The 21,911-nt window shown below is 47.6% G+C and overlaps 1 protein-coding gene across 6 annotated transcripts in view; it reads left to right on the top strand.

Moving 5' to 3' along the window:
- LOC146193286 (phospholipase A1-like) overlaps nucleotides 1-21,911 on the top strand; it is a 230,302-nt gene that overhangs the window by 41,053 nt on the left and 167,338 nt on the right. For all 6 annotated transcript variants that reach the window (XR_014706817.1, XM_084602655.1, XM_084602654.1 and 3 more), the window contains exon 4: nucleotides 2,416-2,577. Coding sequence is in view for 5 of the 6 variants with exons in the window: in XM_084602655.1 (XP_084458781.1) it covers nucleotides 2,416-2,577 (162 nt within the window). In the remaining variant the exon portion in view is untranslated. The remainder of the gene's footprint in view (nucleotides 1-2,415; nucleotides 2,578-21,911) is intronic.

Genomic DNA, 21,911 nt, shown 5'->3' with positions numbered 1-21,911 from the left:
TAAGTCCTGTCGCCGATAAAACGCATGGCACGAATATTTTCTGACCTATAAATAGCTCGAAATGCAATTCCTGGCGCCGAGAAAACGGATTGCACCAATGTTTTGTGACCTGTAAACAGCTCGAAATATCGATGAAAATTCTGGAGCAGGTACATGAGCTAAATAGCGACTACTTCTTCTACATTTCTCCTTTTGACAACCAAGGGTGGAAAAAGTGTATAGAGGATCAGGCATTTTATAAATCAGGACCTTTGTTCACAGTTTCCAGTTATTGACAGTTTAGAGAATCTTTTTAAACCGCAAAACTTCAGAGCAGCGACACCTTCGTTTGAGCGGCAGCAGAGCGAGCAGTATAGCTGCCCATTTGCCACTCAGTAGAAAATAAAAAAGCTCGTATGTGCCCGTAGACAGACTGCACCCGGCTCTGTCGCAATACATTAGCAAATGTGCTTTTATTTTTTCATGCTCTGTGGAAGCATTTTTCAGGCTATTTATTAATATTTATTAAGTCGGTAAAGTGACGAATTCATAAAAATGCCACAATCGTACCACTCCAAAACTCTCGAATAGCAGCAGCATCCTTAAGTAATTATAAACCTATAGCCCTCACCAGCTGTTAATATATACCTGCGTAAGTTGTCCTGAACTTCAGGGTGATGTTTGCCCTCAAAGCTCGTAAAACTAATCACATTTACTGATTTGGTTTTTAAAAGTCCGCACAACCCCTGTCCAACTCTGGTGCCTTGATAAACACTGTTCGAGAACAATATATACACAATAAACCCTCTCTGGCTATTTGCTGTCAAACAGAGAAAGTATACAGAACCGTCTGGAGGATTGAGATGCTTCCCGACATGAGATAATTAGCGGCTGAATGCTAATATATTTGAAATATTTTCCACCGCACAGTCCACTGCAAAAGCACCTAATTTGAACGTTTTCGAGCTACTTCCTGAGAGGAATAGAGTGCCTCAAGGATATATTTTAGCCACTAAGCCATTCTGAGTAGAAACTATTTTCATAGCGATGATTATTCTAAAGTTCATTACGCACTTAGTTTAAGAGCGTGACCTTCAAAAAGTATACACATGCTCATAAGCACAAACAAGAAAATACCGATACAATTGATGTTAAAGCAACTATCGACTTGAACCGAGAGAAATATTTTATATACTAACTTCAAACGCAATTCCCTTTTATTTTCATTGACGAGAGGCCTACATATCAATCTCAAACTGCACCTAAATCACACCATACTATTGGTAAAAAGGTGCATTTGAGGACATACCAGTAAATAAATGCTCATGCGCCTACCTTACATAAACACCTACTTCATGAAAGCCTGTAAATCTGCAATAATAATGAAAGTGCCCTGAGGAAAATATTCCAGCTCTATAGAGCATGACATCTACGCTTTAGTATTTTTGGTATTCTCCACCTTGCTTAACGAATGTGAAGTGTATGAACCACAAATACCAGCATAGCTAACAAGAATAAACAAGGTATTTGACTCATTTCCTTCGGCAGCAACAGCAGGACTGTACCCACGCATGACGAATGCGCCTCCATATTTCTCCATTGAATCCTGTCCTGTTCTATCTGCAACCACCTCACCAATGGAAATGTCTAGACCTCATGCGCAAATCTAATACCGGTTTCCATTGGGCGAACAGGAGCAAGAGCAACGAGCGGCCAGAGAAGCGCACGAGAACACTGAGGACGGCCGTTCTCGTCTCCCCAACGGAACATTCACGCTGCTCGGAGAGTGGCGTAGCGAGGGGGAGCGCGTGATGTGAGGTGTCATGTGATCATACTTTCCTGCGCTCGCATTCACACTTCTCGGAGAAGCAGCGTATCGAGAGGGAGCGCGTGACGTCAGGCGCCACCTTCCTGCCTGGGGCCCGGGTTCCGGACGAATAACCAGAAGTACAAAAGCTGTTTATACTTAGTCGTTTATATAAATAAACAGCTCCACAGTCGTGAAGCCCGATTCAAGGATGGGTTTCGTTTGATTTTTTCGTGTTAAATGCCCCAAAGCGTGCGTACTCAGCCTATGAAAGATGCCATAGTGGAGAGCTTCGGAAATGTCTACCACCTAGAGTTTTTAAACGTGCATTGATATTGCAGAGCACGCAGGCTCCTTGCTTGTCACTTCAATCGAAAAGCGGCCGCTGCGGCCAGGATTGGCTTTTCGGTGGAGGCGCAAAGCAAGTCGCTCATGACCTCAATCGAGAACAGTGGCTTAAATCTGAACAAAGTAGTTATCAGGGACCTCATGTCTTGAAAGGAAAGGTGAAGCGCATTCTAGAAAAAGGTTTTATTCTGGCCTGTGTACTCCTGGTTACGCACTGTAGACTAAGTCATGACTATGATAATTGCGATTCTTATTGTATTTAATATTTGTTTTCGTTTCAGGAACTTGCGGCACTTCCAAAAGTCCAACTTGAGCGTCTTGTCAGTTATTACAAGGACGAGAAAACAACCGTACAGGAAGTTCAAGTAAACAAAGAAGCTGTAATATGGGGTTTGTTTCTATACGGTACAGTGAAAACAGCACAAAGATCTTTTATCAATCAGGTGATGTATTGTGTTTTCTTCATTTCTCAGCTCGCAATAATAATGTACATTGCCGCGTTGAGCGTGTATAGTGCATATTTGGCTTTGCATGTAGAATACCTTCCTTTGAACAAATTGGCATCTCAGGAGGAAACCCAACTGCAGGTCATATTAACATAAATCATTTTCTTAGGAAAGATATAGCTATGAAACTTATTGACTTATAAACCGTTTCCATAAATGGCCGCTGGGCGCCACATGTGCTTGCTGGTCTGCATTTTGCGTTTGTCGCTACCACGGTGGAAGCCGCAGCGGGGCCGTTTTTTTTTTGCAGTCCAGAAAGGAGGTTTTTTGACATCTCCTGCGTCCAAGGAAAATGTGTACACGCTCCAGTTAATTTATTATTTGTTATGCTCTACCTCTGGCGCATTCATGTGTGGAACCAACGTATTAGCTGCTTGATATATGTGGCGTACTGTTTCAATTTTAATCCAACAGCTGTATGTTGCTTAGCATGGAGTGTAAAACTTTCACAACGTCAAATATCCTTCTAAAACCCTGTTGAGTATCTCAAAAAAAAAAAAAAAACAAGCTGATATATTTTTTTATTTAAACTTCTGCTGTCCGTGTCTTGCTACTGCTTTGTTATGGCTGCGATGAAGACTGGTGCGCTTCCAGAAAAGGCCGCAGTATCTTGAAATTTGAGATCAATACCAGAGCTTTTATGTCACCCTCTATCAATTGACGCCATTCATTAACGTCTACCACTTCTCAATTACTCACAACTGCAGCGGACACAAATTTGCGTACTTTGCCTCTTATTAATTACCTAATAAACTTATTGGCCTAAATATTTTTCGGACACAACATAACGGTACCCTCTATCGATTAACACCATTCATTAGCCTCTACCTTTCTGTGACAAGCAAGACCTCAAAAAAAGTGACAAGCAAAATGCATCTGCCTTATTTCAACACAAGTGGCCATCTAGGTAGTTATCCACTAGATTAGAATTGTCAGAAAAGTTATTAAACCTAGCCTCAATAAACATTTACGAAATTACTTTTAAAGAATTTCCTCTGGCAGCGTTTTCATGATTCTGTTCTTGTTTGATTTTATGCTCACAGGTATAGCTTTAATTTGTATGGCATGATAAATGTGTTTGACATCCTTAAAACTGAAACCTAAAACTGGGACGCAATAGCGGACGGCTGCCTTCTACTTGAGTTTCTCTAACGTACACTGGCAGTAGATTTGTCGATGGCAGTGAAGATAAAATCTAGGCACGCGAGATTGGATTGAATGTGGTGGCTACGACCGGAATCGAGATCACATCCCCTTGATTAGCCCTCATGTGGCTAGCTACAGGACTGCAGTGCCAGGTTGTATATACCGTATTTGCCCAAGTCTAGGCCAATCATGATTAGAAGTTGTCACTCGGAAGTTAAAGGTTCCTGACTACAAAACATTTTCCGCAATTGTAAGCTGTCTAGAAACACAAGAAAAATGGTAGAGACACAGTGTCAGATGCAAACGATAATTATTTTTACGAACCTCCTCCAGCTCACCCGACGTCGTTGACAGTGCACAATCAACTGTCTAGTCAAGTGAATTGTGATGCTCTACGTTCGGAATAAGTGCGCAAACATGCCTTTCAGGATGTCCTCCTATGCTGCACCAATCCTGCTGGCTACAGCTCGTAGCATTGTGCATTGTATAGAGCCTGTTGGAGTTATACTTTCGGACAAGGTTTTTAGGCTATGCAGCTTTGGCTACAGGGCGCCGCAGTCATCGTGGCTTTATAACCCCAAGAAGTTCTGATATACCTGGCCTCCGTTACAGTTTCGATGTTAGTTACGATTCTACTTGAAATAATAGTTGTCAAACTGTAAACGGCGCAGAGAATTGTTTCTTCACAGCACTGACGTCCTAAAACGTAATTCACGCTTACTGAACACCCAGCGTTGCGTGCAGCCCCCGTCATATATATACAGACCACCGCAAAATGATGCGGATGCGGGGTCAGGTGTGTGCGTTACTCTCTTTCATGAGCGCTTGGTTCCAGGGTATAGAGGGGGTGGGAGAAACGACCTCTTGCTCTCGAGCTCTAATGGAGACGTAGTTGTGCTGGCTTTGTGATAGTAAGAGTGGAGTTCGCTTTATGATCTCGTGACGTATTCTCTGGGCGCTTGCTTGAATCAATGCAGTGCGACGAATCACCTTCGTCACACTATCCGAAGCGCGCGCACGGTGAGAGCGACAACGCTGTCACAATCTCTGGAAGATAAACCTAGAAGCTACTTAGAGCTACCGCCGGCTCTGTGGGAAACAAACTTCAGTGGTTCAGAACGTTAGATGCACGCTTCGCCATTAAAGAAGACATTACGAAAAGTGTCAAGCCCGCTTATGTTCTGTCAGCAAGGCGTGTGCGCATGCGAATATTTTCAGGCTCCCTTTTGTCTTGATTAATATTGTCAGTTTTTGCACGAACTTTTTTATGGTGAAACTCTTATATGCACTTGTGTGACGCGCAGAAAACGCGATCCAAAAAAACACAGTGGGACGTGGTCGCGCTCGATCAATAGGGGCAATGTGTGTGGTGTGAAACGCCGGACATTGATTTACGTTATAGACAGCTAAATTTGAATGACACGCCGCAATCCATAAATTTAAAGTATTTTATTGTAAGAACCAAGATGGGGGTAGTGATTGAAACTATAGTTGGGTAAATGTAGAATCTGTTATTTTGTGTTAATGTAAGCATGGATTACGATGGATTGTGGTGGAGCGATTTTATTGCGGTGTTTTATAGGTGGAATGTGATGGATGAATAGTGCAATAGAACGATTTAAATTAGGATAAATAAGGATATATTAAGGTTTATGAGTCTAAACCTCAAGCATTTTTTTTCTGTGAAACGCAACATTGTGTGGTAGACGTCGCCTGCAGTAGCACAGATTGCCGATGGTTGCCTTCCGATGGCCAGACCTGCGTAAGACTAATCTTGGAATGAGTGCATAAGAGGTTCAACCGGCCAGTGAGCGCATGAGAACTGCCTTCAACGTATTTGGTATACTAAGATTACTTTTGTGAAATTAATATAGTTGTTTTAAATATTCTGCATAACGTTCATACAGTCTTTGAAAGCTTCATTCGTTGTTTATATTGCTGGCATTGTTGCCATGATTGAATGATGATTATGACGGGATGACCGAAGAGAGATGTTGCTAGCTGGAATTCTGCAATGATGAAAGATATGGGCTCAGGGTCAACAAAGTCTCCAAAACCACTCTCCTTCAGAAGCCAAAGGCTCTTACGCCTAAAGATGCACCCGGAATCAAGGGTGGGAATGTCGAGTCCTCATGTATGGGTGTTTAGCGGGGTCTCTGTTTAGATGGCAGCAGTCGCAAATCAGTAGGGCCTCGCATTTGCCAAGTCATTGTGTCTTTGATAAATGCTGAAGCAGAAGCCAAAGGAGAGCTGCTCGGTTTGGTTGTGTCCGTTAGGCTGGAGCAGTGCTGCAACGCGTGAACCAAGGAGGCAGCCAAGCCATCGGCATCACAAGCTTTGAATTTTAGACACCAGGATAATCAGAATTTTTCCCACATCCACACGCAAGATTACGTGGTCACCATCCAAAACTAGCTGCATGATCAGTAGAATGATGAAGAAATCGTTGTTTGCCTCTAATTCTGCTTATGTACCAGTGAGTCAAGAAGTACTAGTTCGACTTTTATTGTTGTGATGCCCCTGTCAGAAAAATAATTTGGTGTTTTTCTATTGCAGCAGGTTTTCTTCAACTCACTCTTGGTGTATGAAAGGGGAAAGCACTAAACACAACCAAAAACTTTAAAGTATTACAAGCATAGCCATCCGTGCATCCTTCTTCACTTGCTGACGGACGACCAGCCAAAAATGGCTCCACAGTTCACATACAGACCAGAATAGTAGGGGGCGAGAAGTTGATGTCTAGCAGTGCAGTCGCAGTGTATGCCTGTTGGCACGGCTGATAACAGACAGAAAAAATATTTTATTGCGAAAGCAATACTACTTTAGGTTTCGAGCCTTTAGCGTAGCGCGGCGGCAGCCACGTCTTACCAACGGGACGCTCTGACATCACACCCCACGTGACACAAAAGCGAGAGATGGGCTCCCAACTCAAGCAGTCGACGTTGCGCGGTCGGAGCCACGGCTCAGTTGGCAGGAGCTGCCAACATGAGTCTCACGTTTCACATGGGACGGTTATGTCAGAATCAGCCTGCCAGGACCCTGACATTCACGTTACCCCTATAGGCCACTAATAAGGCACGTTCATACGACTTGGTTAAAGCGTGCTTTAAATGTGGGCTAAGGAAGAAGAAAAAAGAAGAACGCTCGATCACCTGCAGCTAATGCTTTTGCTCAAAATTTGGTTCAGCATCGTGGAACTCGTAATTGTTTTTCTCTCAAAGAAGATTTAGTTCCTTCAAATTTTCTAGCTAAAAGCGGGGATGTCTTCATGCACTAGTCCTAAGTGAAGCATTCTTACGTGAAGTGCCTTCATTTTTATTGCAGGCCTAAATATAATTTATACGTCGCTTTTGTGACGTTTGGAACATACTGTTTTAAGAAGTGCCTCATTTAGTTCATAATAAAGACTACTTACCATGAGCTACAGTAACAGGAGAACACGTAAACCAAAACTGTTCCGGCTGCAACGCTACAAAAGAGAAATGAAAAAATTCATAAACGACCCATCTTTCACATTTTTACTGAAACAAAAAGGCAAAATTTTCGTGCATTCATTTCAGTAATAGAGTAACATGATAGTTCAATGCAAGCAAAATATTCTAAAGCAGTATTTGGAATTGAATCTTTTACAACACTTGATTTAAATAACTTTTGTCCTCAACCGACATTTCGAGTTCGCGGAAAATTAAGAGCGCTTGCTTGGATCAGCAAAACGTTTATCTCGAAGGTACTATTTTCACGAACCACCTTTACCACACTTGCAGCACGCCCAAATAAAAAAACAAAAACATTACAAATGTTTGCTTCTAGAGTCTGGGACGCTGCGTGTAGAATGACCTTATAAACTAAGGGTGGCTACGTCAGCGGCTGGCACTTAAATATTTATTCGTTCTGGTGACGATAATAGCTACAGGAGACGACATTTACTCAATGCCGTGAAGGTAGCGCTGATAAGACGGGAAATCCAAACTTCGGTACTGTAATGCTAAAATGTTCTATATAAGCATAAAACTAATATTAGAAATGAACTGTTCTAATGGGCTGAGTTTTAATTACAAACGTGATTACTATAAGAATGGCAGTAAAGAAGCCCTCGGCAAATTCGTCTATGTAGATTTTTTTCGCCTCGCATTAACGGCGTCACTGATTGTAGCGCGTAGTACCCAACATGCGTAGTATATTCCATTATTTTTTGGATAGCCCTGTCGCAGGCATCCTGCGAAATTCCGAAGCAGGAAAATTTTGCGCAATACCTGTAATGAAAATCCCATGAACTCTTAAAGGAGGCCTGCTTTAGAATGTGGGTCTTCCGCACTTTTTCTGGAGGTCATACTGATATGACCGCCAAATCCACAACAACAAACACAAAAAAATACCAGGTGAAATTGCTATATGCTGTGCAAGTATCTCCAACAAGACCTAATGCACAGTGCTTAATAATGGTCAGCGCTTGAATGCCGCGCAAATCAATCATCATCATCATCATCAGCCTAACTATACCCACTGCAGGGCGAAGGCCTCACCCATATTTTTCCACTCAACCCGGTTCTCTGCTAGCTGCATTCACTTGACCCCTGCGAACTTCTTAACCTCATCCGCCCACAAAACTTTCTGCCGTCCCCTGCGACCCTTTCCTTCCCTTGGAATCCACTTTGTTACCCTAAGCGACCATCGGTTATCCTCTCTTCGCACTACATGTCCTTACCATGCCCCTTTCTTCTTCTTAATTTCCACTAGAATGTCGGTAACCTGAGTTATTTCTCTGACCCACTCTGCACGCTTTCTATCTCTTAATGTTACCCCTACCATTTTTCGTTCCATAGCCCTCTGGGTTGTCCTCAACTTAAGTAGAGCTCTCTTGGTTAGCCTCCACGTTTCAGCTCCATAGGTGAGTACAGGCAAGATGCAACTGTTGTATACTTTCCTCTTGAGCGATACCGGTAAGCTGTTAGTCATAATCTGCGAGTGCTTGCCAAATGAGCTCCATCCCAATCTTATTCTTCTTGTTATTTCCTTTTCATGTTCCGTATCTGCGGTTACTACCTGTCCTAAGTAGACATATTCGCCTACTACTTCCAGTACTTCACTACCTAATGTAAACTGCTGTTCCTTCCCGAGGCTGTTGAACATTACCTTAGCCTTCTGCATATTGATTTTCAAGCCTACCTTTCTACTTTTCCTGTCTAGGTCACCAACCATTATGTGCAGTTCATCCACCGAGTTGCTTAGCAAGGCAATGTCATCAGCAAATTGCAGATGACTGAGGTATTCTCCATATACCCTTATCCCTAACTGCTCCCATTCCATGTCTCTGAATACTTCCTCTAAGCAAGCTGTGAATAGTACTGGGGAGATTGAGTCTCATTGCCTAACACCTTGCTTTATGGAAATTTTGTTTCTTTATGCAGAAATATGGTGGCTGTGCAGCCTCTATATATATCTTCCAGCACTTTCACGTACGGCTCGTCTACCCCCTGATTTCGCAATGCCTGCATCACCGCCGAGGATTCAACTGAGTCAAATGCTTTTTCATAATCAATCAGTGCTATGTATAACAGACTGCTTATATTCCGAGCATTTTTCTATTACCTGATTGATGGTATGGATATGGTCGATAGTAGAGTACCGTTTCCGAAAACCTGCTTGAACCTTTGCTTGATTGCAGTCTAAGGTTGCCCTCGTTCTATTAGTGATTACCTTAGTAAATACCTTAAACGTAACAGAGGAACTAGAGACCAAGTTGCCAACCTTCGCTGGATCAAGGAAAAAGCAAGAGAGTTCCAGGAACCCATCTACTTCTGCTTTATTGATTATGCGAAAGCGTTTGACTGCGTAGATCACAGCAGATTGTGGCAAGCTCTCCAAGAGATGGGAGTTCCAATTCACCTCATCTGTCTCCTCAGGAACCTGCATGAAGGGCAAGAGGCCACAGTCAGAACTAGGTATGGTCTTGCTGATTGGTTTCCGATTGAGAAAGGAGTGAGGCAAGGCTGCATACTGTCGCCCTGCCTATTTAACCTATATGCAGAGTGCATCATGAGGAAGGCCGGTCTGGACAAGTCTCCAGCTGGAGTGAAGATTGCTGGAAAACGTATCAACAACCTTAGATTGCGGATGATACCACTTTAATGGCAGAAAGTCAAGCGGAACTCAAGAGACTTCGGATGCGCGTACAATAAGAGAGTGAGAAGTTTGGGCTTAAACTGAACATTAAAAAGACAAAGATCATAGCGTCTTGCCCTATCAAGTCCTGGAGAATCAAGGGACAAGAAGTGGAAGCTGTGACAGATTTTCTCTTCTTGGGCTCCAAGATTACCTCGGAAGGAGACTGCAGCCATGAAATTAGGAGACGCCTGCTTCTGGGAAAGAGAGCAATGGTTAGCCTTGACCGCCTAGTAAAGAGCAGAGACATTAGTCTGCCAACCAAGATCCGTAAAACTCGTGCTATGGTCTTTCCAGTTGTGATGTATGGATGCGAGAGTTGGACTGTGAAAAAGGCTGACCGCCGAAGAATTAACGCGTTTGATTTGTGGTGCTGGCGAAGACTCTTGAGAGTTCCTTGGACTGTCAGAAGATCAAATCAGTCAATATTGTCGACCATAAACCCTGACTGCTCATTGGAGGGTCAAATTCTAAAGTTAAAGCTCAGCTACTTTGGTCATCTGATGAGAAGAGAGGAGTCGCTGGAGAAAGATTTGATGTTGGGAAAGGTTGAGGGTCGCCGGAGAAGGGGTAGGCAGCGAACGCGATGGTTAGATGGCATCCTCGAGGCACTGCAGATGAAGTTATGTGATGTTAGGAAGATAGTGAGAGACCGGAAAGCGTGGCGAGACATGGTCCATAGGGTCACGAAGAGTCGGACACGACTGAACGACTGAACTGACTGAACAGACAATAAGCTGCTTGGTCTGTAATTTTTAAGCTCCTTAGAGTCCCCTTTCATATGAATGAGAATAATGTTTGCATTCTTCCATGGTTCTGGTACTGTCGATGACACCAGGCACTGCGTATACAGGGTGGCCAGTATTTCTACCACAATATCCCCCCCGTCCTTCAGCAATTCTGTAGTTATCTGATCCTCTCCAGCTGATTTCCCCCTTTTCATAATTTCTAATGCTTTCTTGACCTCGTCGTTTGTCACTGGTGGAAAGTCTGACTGTTTTTCTCGACCGCCAATCTCGTTACGGTCCTGACTTCTTTGGCTACTGTAGAGATCTGTATAGAACTGCTCGGCTACTTTGACTATCTTGTCCATATTCGTGATGACTTTGCCCGCATTATCCCTTATCGCATACATCTGGTTTTTGCCTATGCCCAATTTCTTCTTTACCGCTTTAAAGTTTCCCCCGTTCTTTACAGCATGCTCAATTTTCTCCATGGTATACTTCTTTATATCAGCCGCCTTGCGCTTATTGATTAGCTTTGATATCTCAGCCAATTAAATCTGGTCTCTTGGATTTGAAGCTTTCATACTCTGGCGTTTCTTAATCAAATCTTTCGTCCCCTTAGACAGCTTACCGGTATCCTCTCTAACTATCCTACCGCCTACTACTGCCGCACAATTATTATGATATTGTGTCATATATGTCCTGCATAGCTGGACGCTAAATAAGACAATGATCAGAAACGGTGACACAGACGACGACAAAGTGGTAGCAACGTTTAGTGCTAGAAGAAGGTTAACGCTGTTGTGATTCTATGCTTTGTGTGCTGCGTCAACCTGGACTCACCTTCGTGCACTAACCTCGCCACATATCATCTTGGTGGAGGTGACCAAAGATGCCCGTGTGCACACATTAATCCATTAAGGCAGCCGAAATCTGGATTTGCGCAGTGGCCGCCACCTACCTGGGATTACAACGTCAACAACGGCCAGTATGACCACTGAGGCAGCTCCTACCACCGCAACAACATCGGCGCAACCACTCGTCCTCACAAAAATCCGCTAACCTCCGATCTTCAATGGCGAAGACAAGGCAGATGTGGACGATTGGCTGGATGAATACGAGCGAGGTAGCCGGAACAACCATTGGGACGCGACCATCATGCTGGCCAATCTGATATTCTATTTGGCAGGAACCGCTCGCACATGGTTTCAAAATCACGAGCATGAGCTGGTGACCTGGGAAATTTGCGAGCAAAAGCTTCACGACTTGTTCGGGAAGCCCATTGGACTGGCTCTCGCAGCAAAAACCGAACTTTCGTCTCGCGCCCAATCCACCACGGAGTCCTACCTGGCCTACATCCAAGACGTGCTCGCGCTGTGTCGCAAGGCGAACAGCTCCATGCTGAAAAGTGAAAAGGTAGGGCACATCCTCAAGGGCATCGCAGATGACGCGTTCAACATCCTCTTCTGCATGGATTGCTCTACCGTCGAGTCGGTGCTTCAAGTTTGCCGAAGATTCGAGCAGGCTAAACAGCGACGCCTGGTACATCGCTTTGAGCGCCTTCCGAACACGGCAGCCACAACATCCTGTGATGATCTGGTTCCTCTGCAACAGCCTTCTCCGTCCGCAACAATGACTCGGATCGTCAGGCGATAACTCGAGGCATTAGCTCCTGCACCATTCCCATCTCCAGTGCCTGACACCGTGGCCATGATACAGGCTGTTGTCCGACAGGAACTTGCCAACGTCGGTCTTTCCTCCAACGCCGTACCGCCCTCGTCACCATCGCATCCTGTTCCTGTAGTGGCTGCTGCAACCACTAGCCCAGCTCCCCCACGTCGCTACGTTAGTCGCAATCCTGCAGAGTGGCGCACCTCAGATGACAGGCCAATTTGTTTTATTTGCTGTCGAGCCAGCCACACTTCCCGTTATTGCCGCAGTCGCACCTTCCCCACACCTCGTTCCTATGACAACGCTGACCATCGGTACTACTACGGACCTCGACGCTTCCCTGTCCAACCTGAACAGCTCCGCCCTGCATATGAAGGACCTGGACACTTCCCTGCTCACCCAGATGAACCTAACACCGAAGCCGTCTCAAGTGTCCGTCACTCCAGCCGATCTCCATCTCCACGGTCTCGTCGATCTCGTTCACCGCTGCCTCGTCGCAACTCGTCGCGACGCTGGCGCCCACATTTCCGTCCTCAGTTCCTCGCTCCGTCAACGCCTCAACAAAGTCATCACACCCGCTTCCTCTTCTACCGTTCGTGTTGCTGATGGCAATACAGCTACTGTGATTGGTATGTGTACTGCAATAATTTCCATCGCCGACCGCCATATCCCTGTCCTATTTGCAGTTTTCACCAGTTGCCCTCACGACCTTATATTAGGACTCGACTTTTTAACTGCAAATTCCGCGCTCATTAACTGTTCATCTGGGCTGCTTCATCTGGACCTGCCACTCTGTCCTGACAAACAGGCCTCTGATACTTCGACGCTCCGTCTCCGCTCCTCTACATTTACTCGTCTGCCACCAGAAGCTGCAGAATCGCTCTCCCTCATAACATAGTGCACGTAGAAAATAACAACGCTAATATTCCAGTCTTGAACTTCGGCCTTTTTGTGCACGTTCTTCCTGAGGGCATTACTCTCGCCGAACTGATCCCACTGTCTGAGGTCACAGTTGCCGCTCTTTTGCCTGACCCTACTGCTAGAGTGTCAACACGACCTGCACCGTCCCCATCTCCGGAGGCTCGCATATCAGCAATGGTTACACCTGATTTGCGCCCTCACCGTGCTACAGCACTTACGAGTCTTCTGAATTCGTACAGCGATATTTTCGATTTTGGTGACCGCCCCTTAGGACAAATGTCCCTCGTTACACATCGTATCGACACCGGAGACGCCCGCCCAATTCACAGAAGACCTTATCGAGTCGCCATTTCAGAACGACGCATCATACAAGATGAAGTGGACAAGATGTTTGCAAAAAACATTATAGAGCCTTCGAGCAGTCCCTGGGCGTCGCCTGTCGTGCTTGTCAAAAAGAAGGACAATACCTGGAGATTCTGCGTTGATTACCGACACCTCAACGAAATTACAAAGAAAGACGTTTACCCGCTCCCCAGGATAGATGATGCCCTCGACTGCTTGCGCGGTGCCAGCTATTTCTCTTCCATTGATCTTCGTTCCGGTTATTGGCAGATCGCCGTCGACGACCGGGACCGGGAGAAGACTGCCTTCGTCACTCCCGATGGCCTGTATCAATTCAAGGTGATGCCCTTCGGCTTGTGTAATGCGCCCGCAACATTCGAGCGCATGACGGACTCTCTCCTGCGCGGCTTGAAATGGACGACGTGCCTGTGCAATCTCGATGACGTCATTGTATTTTCTTCGACATTCGAGAGCCATCTTCATCGCCTTGATGCCATTCTTGGCGTCTTTCGAAGAGCTGGCCTTCCGCTGAACTCGAAGAAATGTAGCTTCGGCTGACGTGAACTCAAGGTGCTCGGTAACGTGGTCGACGCCCGTGGCGTTCAACCCGATCCAGACAAAATACGTGCTGTAAGTGCATTTCCCACACCCCGTTGTACCAGTGACGTGTGTAGCTTTCTTGGGCTATGATCCTATTTTCGCCGGTTTGTACCTAATTTTGCGGAGACGGCTCGTCCGCTCACCAATCTTTTGACGAACGACGCTGCATTTTGCTGGGACCAAGAACAATCCGAAGCCTTTTCTGCGCTCATTGCAGCCCTCACCAACCCGCCCGTCCTGGCACACTTCAATCCTTCGGCACCAACGGAGGTACGCACCGACGCCAGTGATCACGGTATTGCTGCCATACTCGCCCAGCAGCAGATGGGTCGCACTCGCGTCATTGCTTATGCCTGTCGCCTCCTTTCTGCGGCTGAACGGAATTACTCGATCACAGAACGTGAGTGCTTAGCCCTCGTGTGGGCCTATACAAAGTTTCGTCCTTACTTGTTTGGCTGCCCGTTCTCCGTCATCACCGACCACCATGCATTATACTGGCTTTCTACGCTGAAGGATCCTACTGGTCGCCTGGGTCGTTGGGCCTTCCGCCTTCAGGAATAAACTTTTTCCGTCGTCCTCAAGTCTGGCCGGCTGCACGCTGACGCCGATTGCCTGTCCCGCAACCCGGTAGATCCCCCACCTGCGAGCGAGTGCGACGATGACACATATGTGTTGGCCATCTCTGACCTTTCAAACATTCGCCATGAACAGCGCCTAGATCCCAAGCTTCGCAGGATTATCAATCCCCTCAGCACCAATCACCTTGATGCTACCCTTGCTCTGTTTATGCTCAACAACGGCACCTTATACCGACGGAATATGCGACCAGGTGGCGCCGAGCTTCTGCTCGTAGTCCCCGAACACCTGCGTACCACCGTTCTTCAACAGCAGCACGACGCACCCACAGCGGGTCATCTTGGCGCATCTCGTACGTACGATAGCGTCCGCCGCCGCTTCTTTTGGCCAGGCCTCTATCGCTCTGTTCGACGTTACGTTCCTTCTTGTGACCGGTGTCAGCGACGGAAGAAGCCCTCGGCTATGCTTGCTGGATCCCTGCAGCCGATCGATATCCCAGCAGACCCGTTTTCCCGAGTTGGCCTTGACCTCCTAAGGCCTTTCCCACTTTCTGTTTCGGGGAATAAATGGATTGCAGTGGCCACGGATTATACTACGCGCTACGCTGTCACCCAAGCGATACCCACCAGCTGTGCAACTGATGTAGCCGCGTTTCTTCTCCACGACGTCATCCTGCTCCATAGTTCTCCACGCCAGCTGCTCACTGACCGTGGCCGTTGCTTTCTAGCGCGAGTAGTCGACGAAATTATTCGGTACTGCTCCATTAAGCACTATTTTACCACCGCTTACCATCCACAAACGAACGGCCTCACCGAACGCCTCAACCACACGCTCACGGACATGCTGTCTATGTATGTCTCGGATGATCACCGTGACTGGGATATTAATTTGCCGTTTGTAACGTTCGCGTACAATTCCTCTCGTCACGACACAATGGGCTACTCACCGTTTTATCTTCTCTACGGCCGTGACCCTCTCCTTCCATTTGACAGCGTATTGCCTCCCACCGCTAACGCCAGTTGCTACGTCCGTGACGCCATCTCCCGAGCTGACGCAGCCCGTGTTATTGCCCGCAGACGACTAGCCTCCTTCCAAAATTCTCAAAAACGGCGTCATGATTCTCGCCACCGGGATGTCCACTATTCTCCGGACTCTCTCGTCTTGCTCTGGACTCCCGCTCGTAAAGTTGGGTTGTGTGAGAAGCTCTTGCCACGCTACGCAGCACCCTACCGTGTTTTACGGCCAGTTACCCCTGTGACATACGAGGTCGCCCCTGTACATCCGCCGCGACAGTCCTCTATGATACGCACCGAGATTGTTCATGTCGCCAGAATGAAGCCGTACTACCCCTGCAGTAGTTCGTCCTAGCGCGCACCGAGACTGTGCTTTTCGTGGGGGGGGGGGGGGTAATGTGACATATATGCCCTGCATCGCTGGACGCTAAATAAGACAACGATCAGAAACGGTGACACAGACGACGACAAAGTGGTAGCAACGTTTAGTGCTAGAAGAAAGTTAACGCTGTTGTGATTCTGTGCTTTGTGTGCTGCGTCAACCTGGACTAACCTTCGTGCACTAACCTCGCCACGTATCAATATCTTTGAAATTATTGTTAATTGCTTCTAGGATAATGTCGCCATCCTCGTTTAGAGCTGAATCTGTATTCTGTAGCGAGATCGTGAACTCTTCTACCCTTCCCCCCACCGCTAATTCGTTGATGGGTTTCTTTCTTACTAATCTTTTGCGTTCCTTCTTCAGATTTAGGCTAATTCGGGACCTCACCATTCTGTGGTCACTGCATCGCACTTTCACGATTACCTCTACATCTGGCATAATGGCGGAGGTTGAACACATTATGAAGTCAATTTCACTTTTAGTCTCCCCGTTAGGACTTTTCCATGTCTGTTTCCGGTTCTTCCGTTTGCTGAAGAAGGTATTCATGATTCTTAAGTTATTGCGCTCTGCAAACTCAACTAGTAACTACCCCCTGCTATTCCTAGAAACAATACCATAGTCACCTACTGCCTGGTCTCCTGCCTGCTTGTTCCTACCTTGGCATTTAAGTCGCCCATTAATACAGTATACTGCGTTTTTACTTTTCACATTGCCGATTCTACATCTTCGTAGAAGCTTTCAACTGCCTGGTCATCTTAACTACATGTAGATGCATAGGCCTGTAGAACCTTTAGTTTATATTGCTTATTAAGCCTGATTACGATGCTTGCCACCCTCTCAATACTATAGAATTCATCTATGTTACCCGCTATACACTTATTGACAAGGAAACCTACTCCTAGTTGTCGCCCCTCTGGTAAACCTCGATAACACAGTACATGCCCATCCTTCAATGTAGTATATGCCTCATTCGGCCTCCTAACATCACTAAGCCCTATGATATTGCCGCGAAACCTTCAACACTGTATTTGTTGTTTGTTTGCAGCTGCCGCCACACGGCCTTATCACTCTTATTCTAGATCGCGTATCAGTTCTGTATTCTTTGTTTGTTAATGCTCGATGTCGCGAGTCACACTTTTATCAGTTTCGTTGTAGCGCATGATGCACCGAGATTTGTCCCGAAGATTCCGCCACTCGTGTGTCTTTCTACAATGTTCCAGCTTGTGCTGGTAGATGTTTGCGACGTTATCTAGATTGTTCTGAGCAGCCTTTAAATTGAGCGTTGACGAGTGTGACGGGCAATCTTTGTCCGACGACCGACGAGCACGTTTGTTGCTATCGCCGCCGCCGAGTTGCTTAGTTCTTCTGCGTGCGCAAGTCAGCCCCAATAAAGAGTTATTTCAGTACCATCACGCCTGTGTCTTTTTTGGCGTGAACGGCCTTGTCACCACTATGTGACATCTGGTGGAGGTGCTGCCATTGATCCTTCAAGCGAAGACCCAAGCCGTGTTCCTGTCGCCCTGGAAGACCAGCCTACAGGTCAACAAGCCAGCCGCCGACTTCAAGGCCTACAACCAGAACACGGTCCGCTGCCTGACCCCATTCGATCTCGGAAGGCATCGACGCTGACAATGGCCCAACCTACAGCACCGGTTGTTTTCGTCCAACCCCGTGAGTCCCCCTGCTCCATGGACGACCAGATGAAGATGCTGGAGATTGGATGGACCTTTTCAACCGTGTAGCAGAATTCAATGGCTGGAACGACGCTGTGAAACTCAGGCAGGTTTACTTTGTTCTTCAGGAACATGCCCAAGTTTGGTTCGAAAATCATGAGGCAACTAGGAAGGATTGGGAGATATTCAAGGAAGCGTTTTTGACTGCCTTTTCATGCGTCGTGCGAAAAGAAAGAGCCCAGGCCCTCCTTCAGTCGACTTCAACTTCCTAACGAGCCTATCCTGGCGTACGTTGAGGAGATGAAGCGTCTCTTTCGCCGCACCGACCCTAACATGACTGAAGGTAAGAGAGTCAAATTTTTAAAGCGAGGCGTTAAAGAATCGCTTTTTGCAAGTCTTCTCCGAAATCCGCCCAAACCCATGGCGGAATTTGAAACGGAGGCGTCTACTGTCGAGAAGAAGTTGGCCACCCGGAGTGGGTTGAGCCGGACTGCTCAACCCACTACCCCAGCGCATCTGCAAGCGGAGAGAACCTTCGAGACCCCATCCGGGAGATCGTACGAAAGGAGCTCCGCCGATTAATGCCATCATCGCAATAACCGCAGGTGGCGACGCTTGCGGACGTCGTCCGTGAAGAAATCCAGCAGGCGCTGGGCATTCCTCAAGCGACGGCTGCGACTGTTCCAGCACAAAAGGTAACAGCGATGAACTACGCTGGTGCATTACGTCGCCCTGCGCCCCGACGTGATGACTTTCCGAGCCCTCGCTGCTACCGTCATGTTCCTGAAACCCGCCCCTGCCCGCCAAGCCTACCAACAACCCCCAAGCCCCAGGAAGTACGACGCCTGGAGGACAACAAACAACCTGCCATTATGCTTCCACTGCGGTGAGGCCGGCCACATTCTGCGCCACTGTCCGTACCGACGAATCGGTCTCCGCGGATTTGCAGTCGATGCTTCACGACCACGCCCAGGTAAACGACCGCAAGCAATCGACAACTATCTGCGTAGCGGTGAGATTGCACCACCAAGCCGTCGGTTCAGATCTCCATCGCCGTACAGGGCCTGCTTTGCGTCGCCAGGCCGTAACTACGATGAAAGTGTGCGCGGAAGGTCTCCAAGTCCGCGCAGGGGAAATAAATAGAGCTACCTTTGAAGGTGAGGTTGCTCAACGGCGAAAAGACGAACATCCTCCGCCGCCGACGACCAGTAACGACGACGCAGCCATTTCACAGCCGCTCCACACGACATCGACGACAACACGACCACAGTGCAAGCCGACACCGCCGCCCAGCGAAGTAACAACTGTATGCCCCGGCCCTGACCTGAAGGAACGACGAAGCCGAGAACGGACACCAAGGCCCACGTGCAATGCGAGGACGAGAACAAGTGACCTTCAAGTTCATATCGATGGTCGCAGAGTCACTGCCCTAGTAGACACCGGAGCTGATTATTCAGTCATTAGTGGACTGTTGGCCTTAGACCCAACAGTCCACTAATCACTGAATAATCAGCTCCGGTGTCTACTAGGGCAGTGACTCTGCGACCGTCGATATCCACTTCAAGGTCAGGAAAGTTACCACCGCTTGGGATGGCCCGCTGATTCGCACCGCAGGTGGCAACCTGATTACTCCATCGGGACGATGCACTGCAAGAATAACCGTAAATGGGCGTACTTACCCATCCAGCTTTATGATCATGCAGCAGTGCTCCCGCGACGTGATTTTAGGCATGGACTTCCTAAATGAACAAAGGGCTATCATCGACCTGCGATCCAACCTCAACAAGCTCTCTGCAGACAAAGCCATTCCTGCTACGACGCAGGCGATGCAACACATCGCTCTAACGTCCTCGATGAAGAATTTACGGTCCCGCCCCGATCAAGCATCGCAGTCTGCATAGGTAGCGCAAATATTGAAACCGCTGAAGGCATCGTCGAAGGAAATATCCAATTGTTCTTAGAACGAGGTGTCGGCATCGCAAAAGGCTTCGCGAAATTCCGGAGAGGTCAAGCTCAGGTTCTGGTAACAAACTTCACCGAAGAGTACCGGCATCTCAACAAGGGCACGACGATCGCTTTTCTCGACGAATTAGCCGACCTCAAAGATGTATGCGCCCTCCACGACCAAACGCTGGAAGACGCACCGGACCAATTCCGTCAGCCCAACTTTGACATCAACCCGGCATTGACCCACAGCTGGAAAGACTAGATTCTCAGTCTTCTTTGAAGCTACGGGGAGTGCTTCTCGTCATCATCGAAGGTACGACAAACACCACCAGCCAAGCACCGCTTTGTAACGGACGAACACGCCCGACCTCTGCGCCAAAGCCCTTATCGTGTATCGCCGCGAGAACGCCAGGCCATTCGCGTTCAAGTTGAAGAAATGCTGCTGATGATGTAATCCAGCCATCGAACAGCCCCTGGGCGGCACCAGTCGTTTTGGTGAAGAAGACTGTACACTTCGCTTCCGCGTTGACTACCGCCGCTTGAATAGCATAACGAAGAAGGATGTCTACCCGCTTCCCCGCATCGACGACACTCTCCATCGGCTCTGCAATGCAAGATACTTCTCATCTATGGACCTGAAGAGCGGATATTGGCAAATTGAGGTCGACGTAAGAGATCGCGAGAAGACCGCATTCATCCCACCAGACGGTCTTTTTTGTTCATGGTGATGCCATTTGGCCTCTGCTCCGCACCAGCCACATTTCAACGAGTAATGGACACAGTCCTGGCAGGCTTGAAGTGGCAGATTTGTTCTGGTATATTTGGACGACGTTGTTGTCTTCTCGTCAAACTTTGAAGACCACCTAAATCGACTGCAAACAGTGCTGGAATCCATCAAGTCCTCGGGACTAACGCTAAAAGCAGAGAAGTGTCACTTCGCCTACGAAGAACTGCGTTTCCTAGGTCACATCATAAGCAAGGATGGTATTTGTCCAGACCCGGAGAAAACAGCTGCAATCGCACAATTCCCACCGCCTGCCGACAAGAAAGCTGTGCGCCGATTCCTTCAGCTGTGCGCTTATTATCGACGATTTTTCAGAAACTTTTCGCGCATCGCCGAACCGTTGACGCAGCTTACAAAGGCTGACGTGCCTTTTAAATTTGAAGCGCCGCAAGGAGAAGCCTTCGACGAATTTAAGCGCCGCCTGCAATGCCCCCTTGTACTTGGCCACTTTGATGAAAACGCCGAGACCAAAATTCACACCGATGTGAGCAGTGTGGGCCTAAGAGCCTTTCTCGTCCAGAAGAGGGCCGGACAGGAGAAAGAAATCGCCTACGCTAGCAGGTTCCTCACAAAAGCCGAAGTCAATTACTCAACGACCGAGAAGGAGTGCTTTGCGATCATCTGGGCCACTTCAAACTTTCGTCCATACTTTTACGGCCTACCATTCAAGGTGGTAAGCGACCATCACGCGCTCTGCTGGCTGGCTAATTTGAAAGATCCCTCCGGCCGCCTTGCCAGGTGGAGCCTGCGACTTCAAGAACTTGACCTGACTGTAGTCTATAAGTCGGGCCGGAAGCGTTGCGACGCAGACTGCTTATCACGCGCTCCCGTCGACGCTCCCCCGAAGGACGACGACGAAGACGCCTTTTGGGACCGGTAAGCGCCAGCTGTTTCGCAGAACAACAGCGATCAGACCCTGAGCTGAAAGGGCTAGACGATTACTAGGAAGGAAAGACCGCTTCCCCTGCTGGTGTGTTCAGGCGACATTTATCATCGTTCGCGTTAAGCAATGGCCTCCTTGTGAAGAACTTCGCACCCAACAAGACCGTGTAGCTTCTCGTAGTGCCTAAAACCCTCAGGCAGGAAATTCCGCAGGCGTTGCACGATGAGCCCACAGCAGTCCACCTCGGATCTGCACGCACGATGCATCGAATCCAGGAGAATTACTACTGGCCGCGATTGCCTGCTGGAGTTGCCCACTACGTGAAAACGTGTCGGGAGTGCCAACGACGCAAGACGCCGCCTATCAGACGAGCAGGTCTACTAAACCCGATTCCGTCCCCAGACTTGCCTTTTCCACAAATTGGGATGGATCTGCTTATCCCCTTT

This window comes from Amblyomma maculatum, chromosome 4 (genome assembly GCF_055883805.1).
Source record: "Amblyomma maculatum isolate TAMU_Amacu chromosome 4, ASM5588380v1, whole genome shotgun sequence".
Taxonomy (NCBI): Eukaryota; Metazoa; Arthropoda; class Arachnida; order Ixodida; family Ixodidae; genus Amblyomma; species Amblyomma maculatum.
Note: the sequence above shows the minus strand (reverse complement) of the source record. Positions and strands in the feature narration are given on the sequence as shown.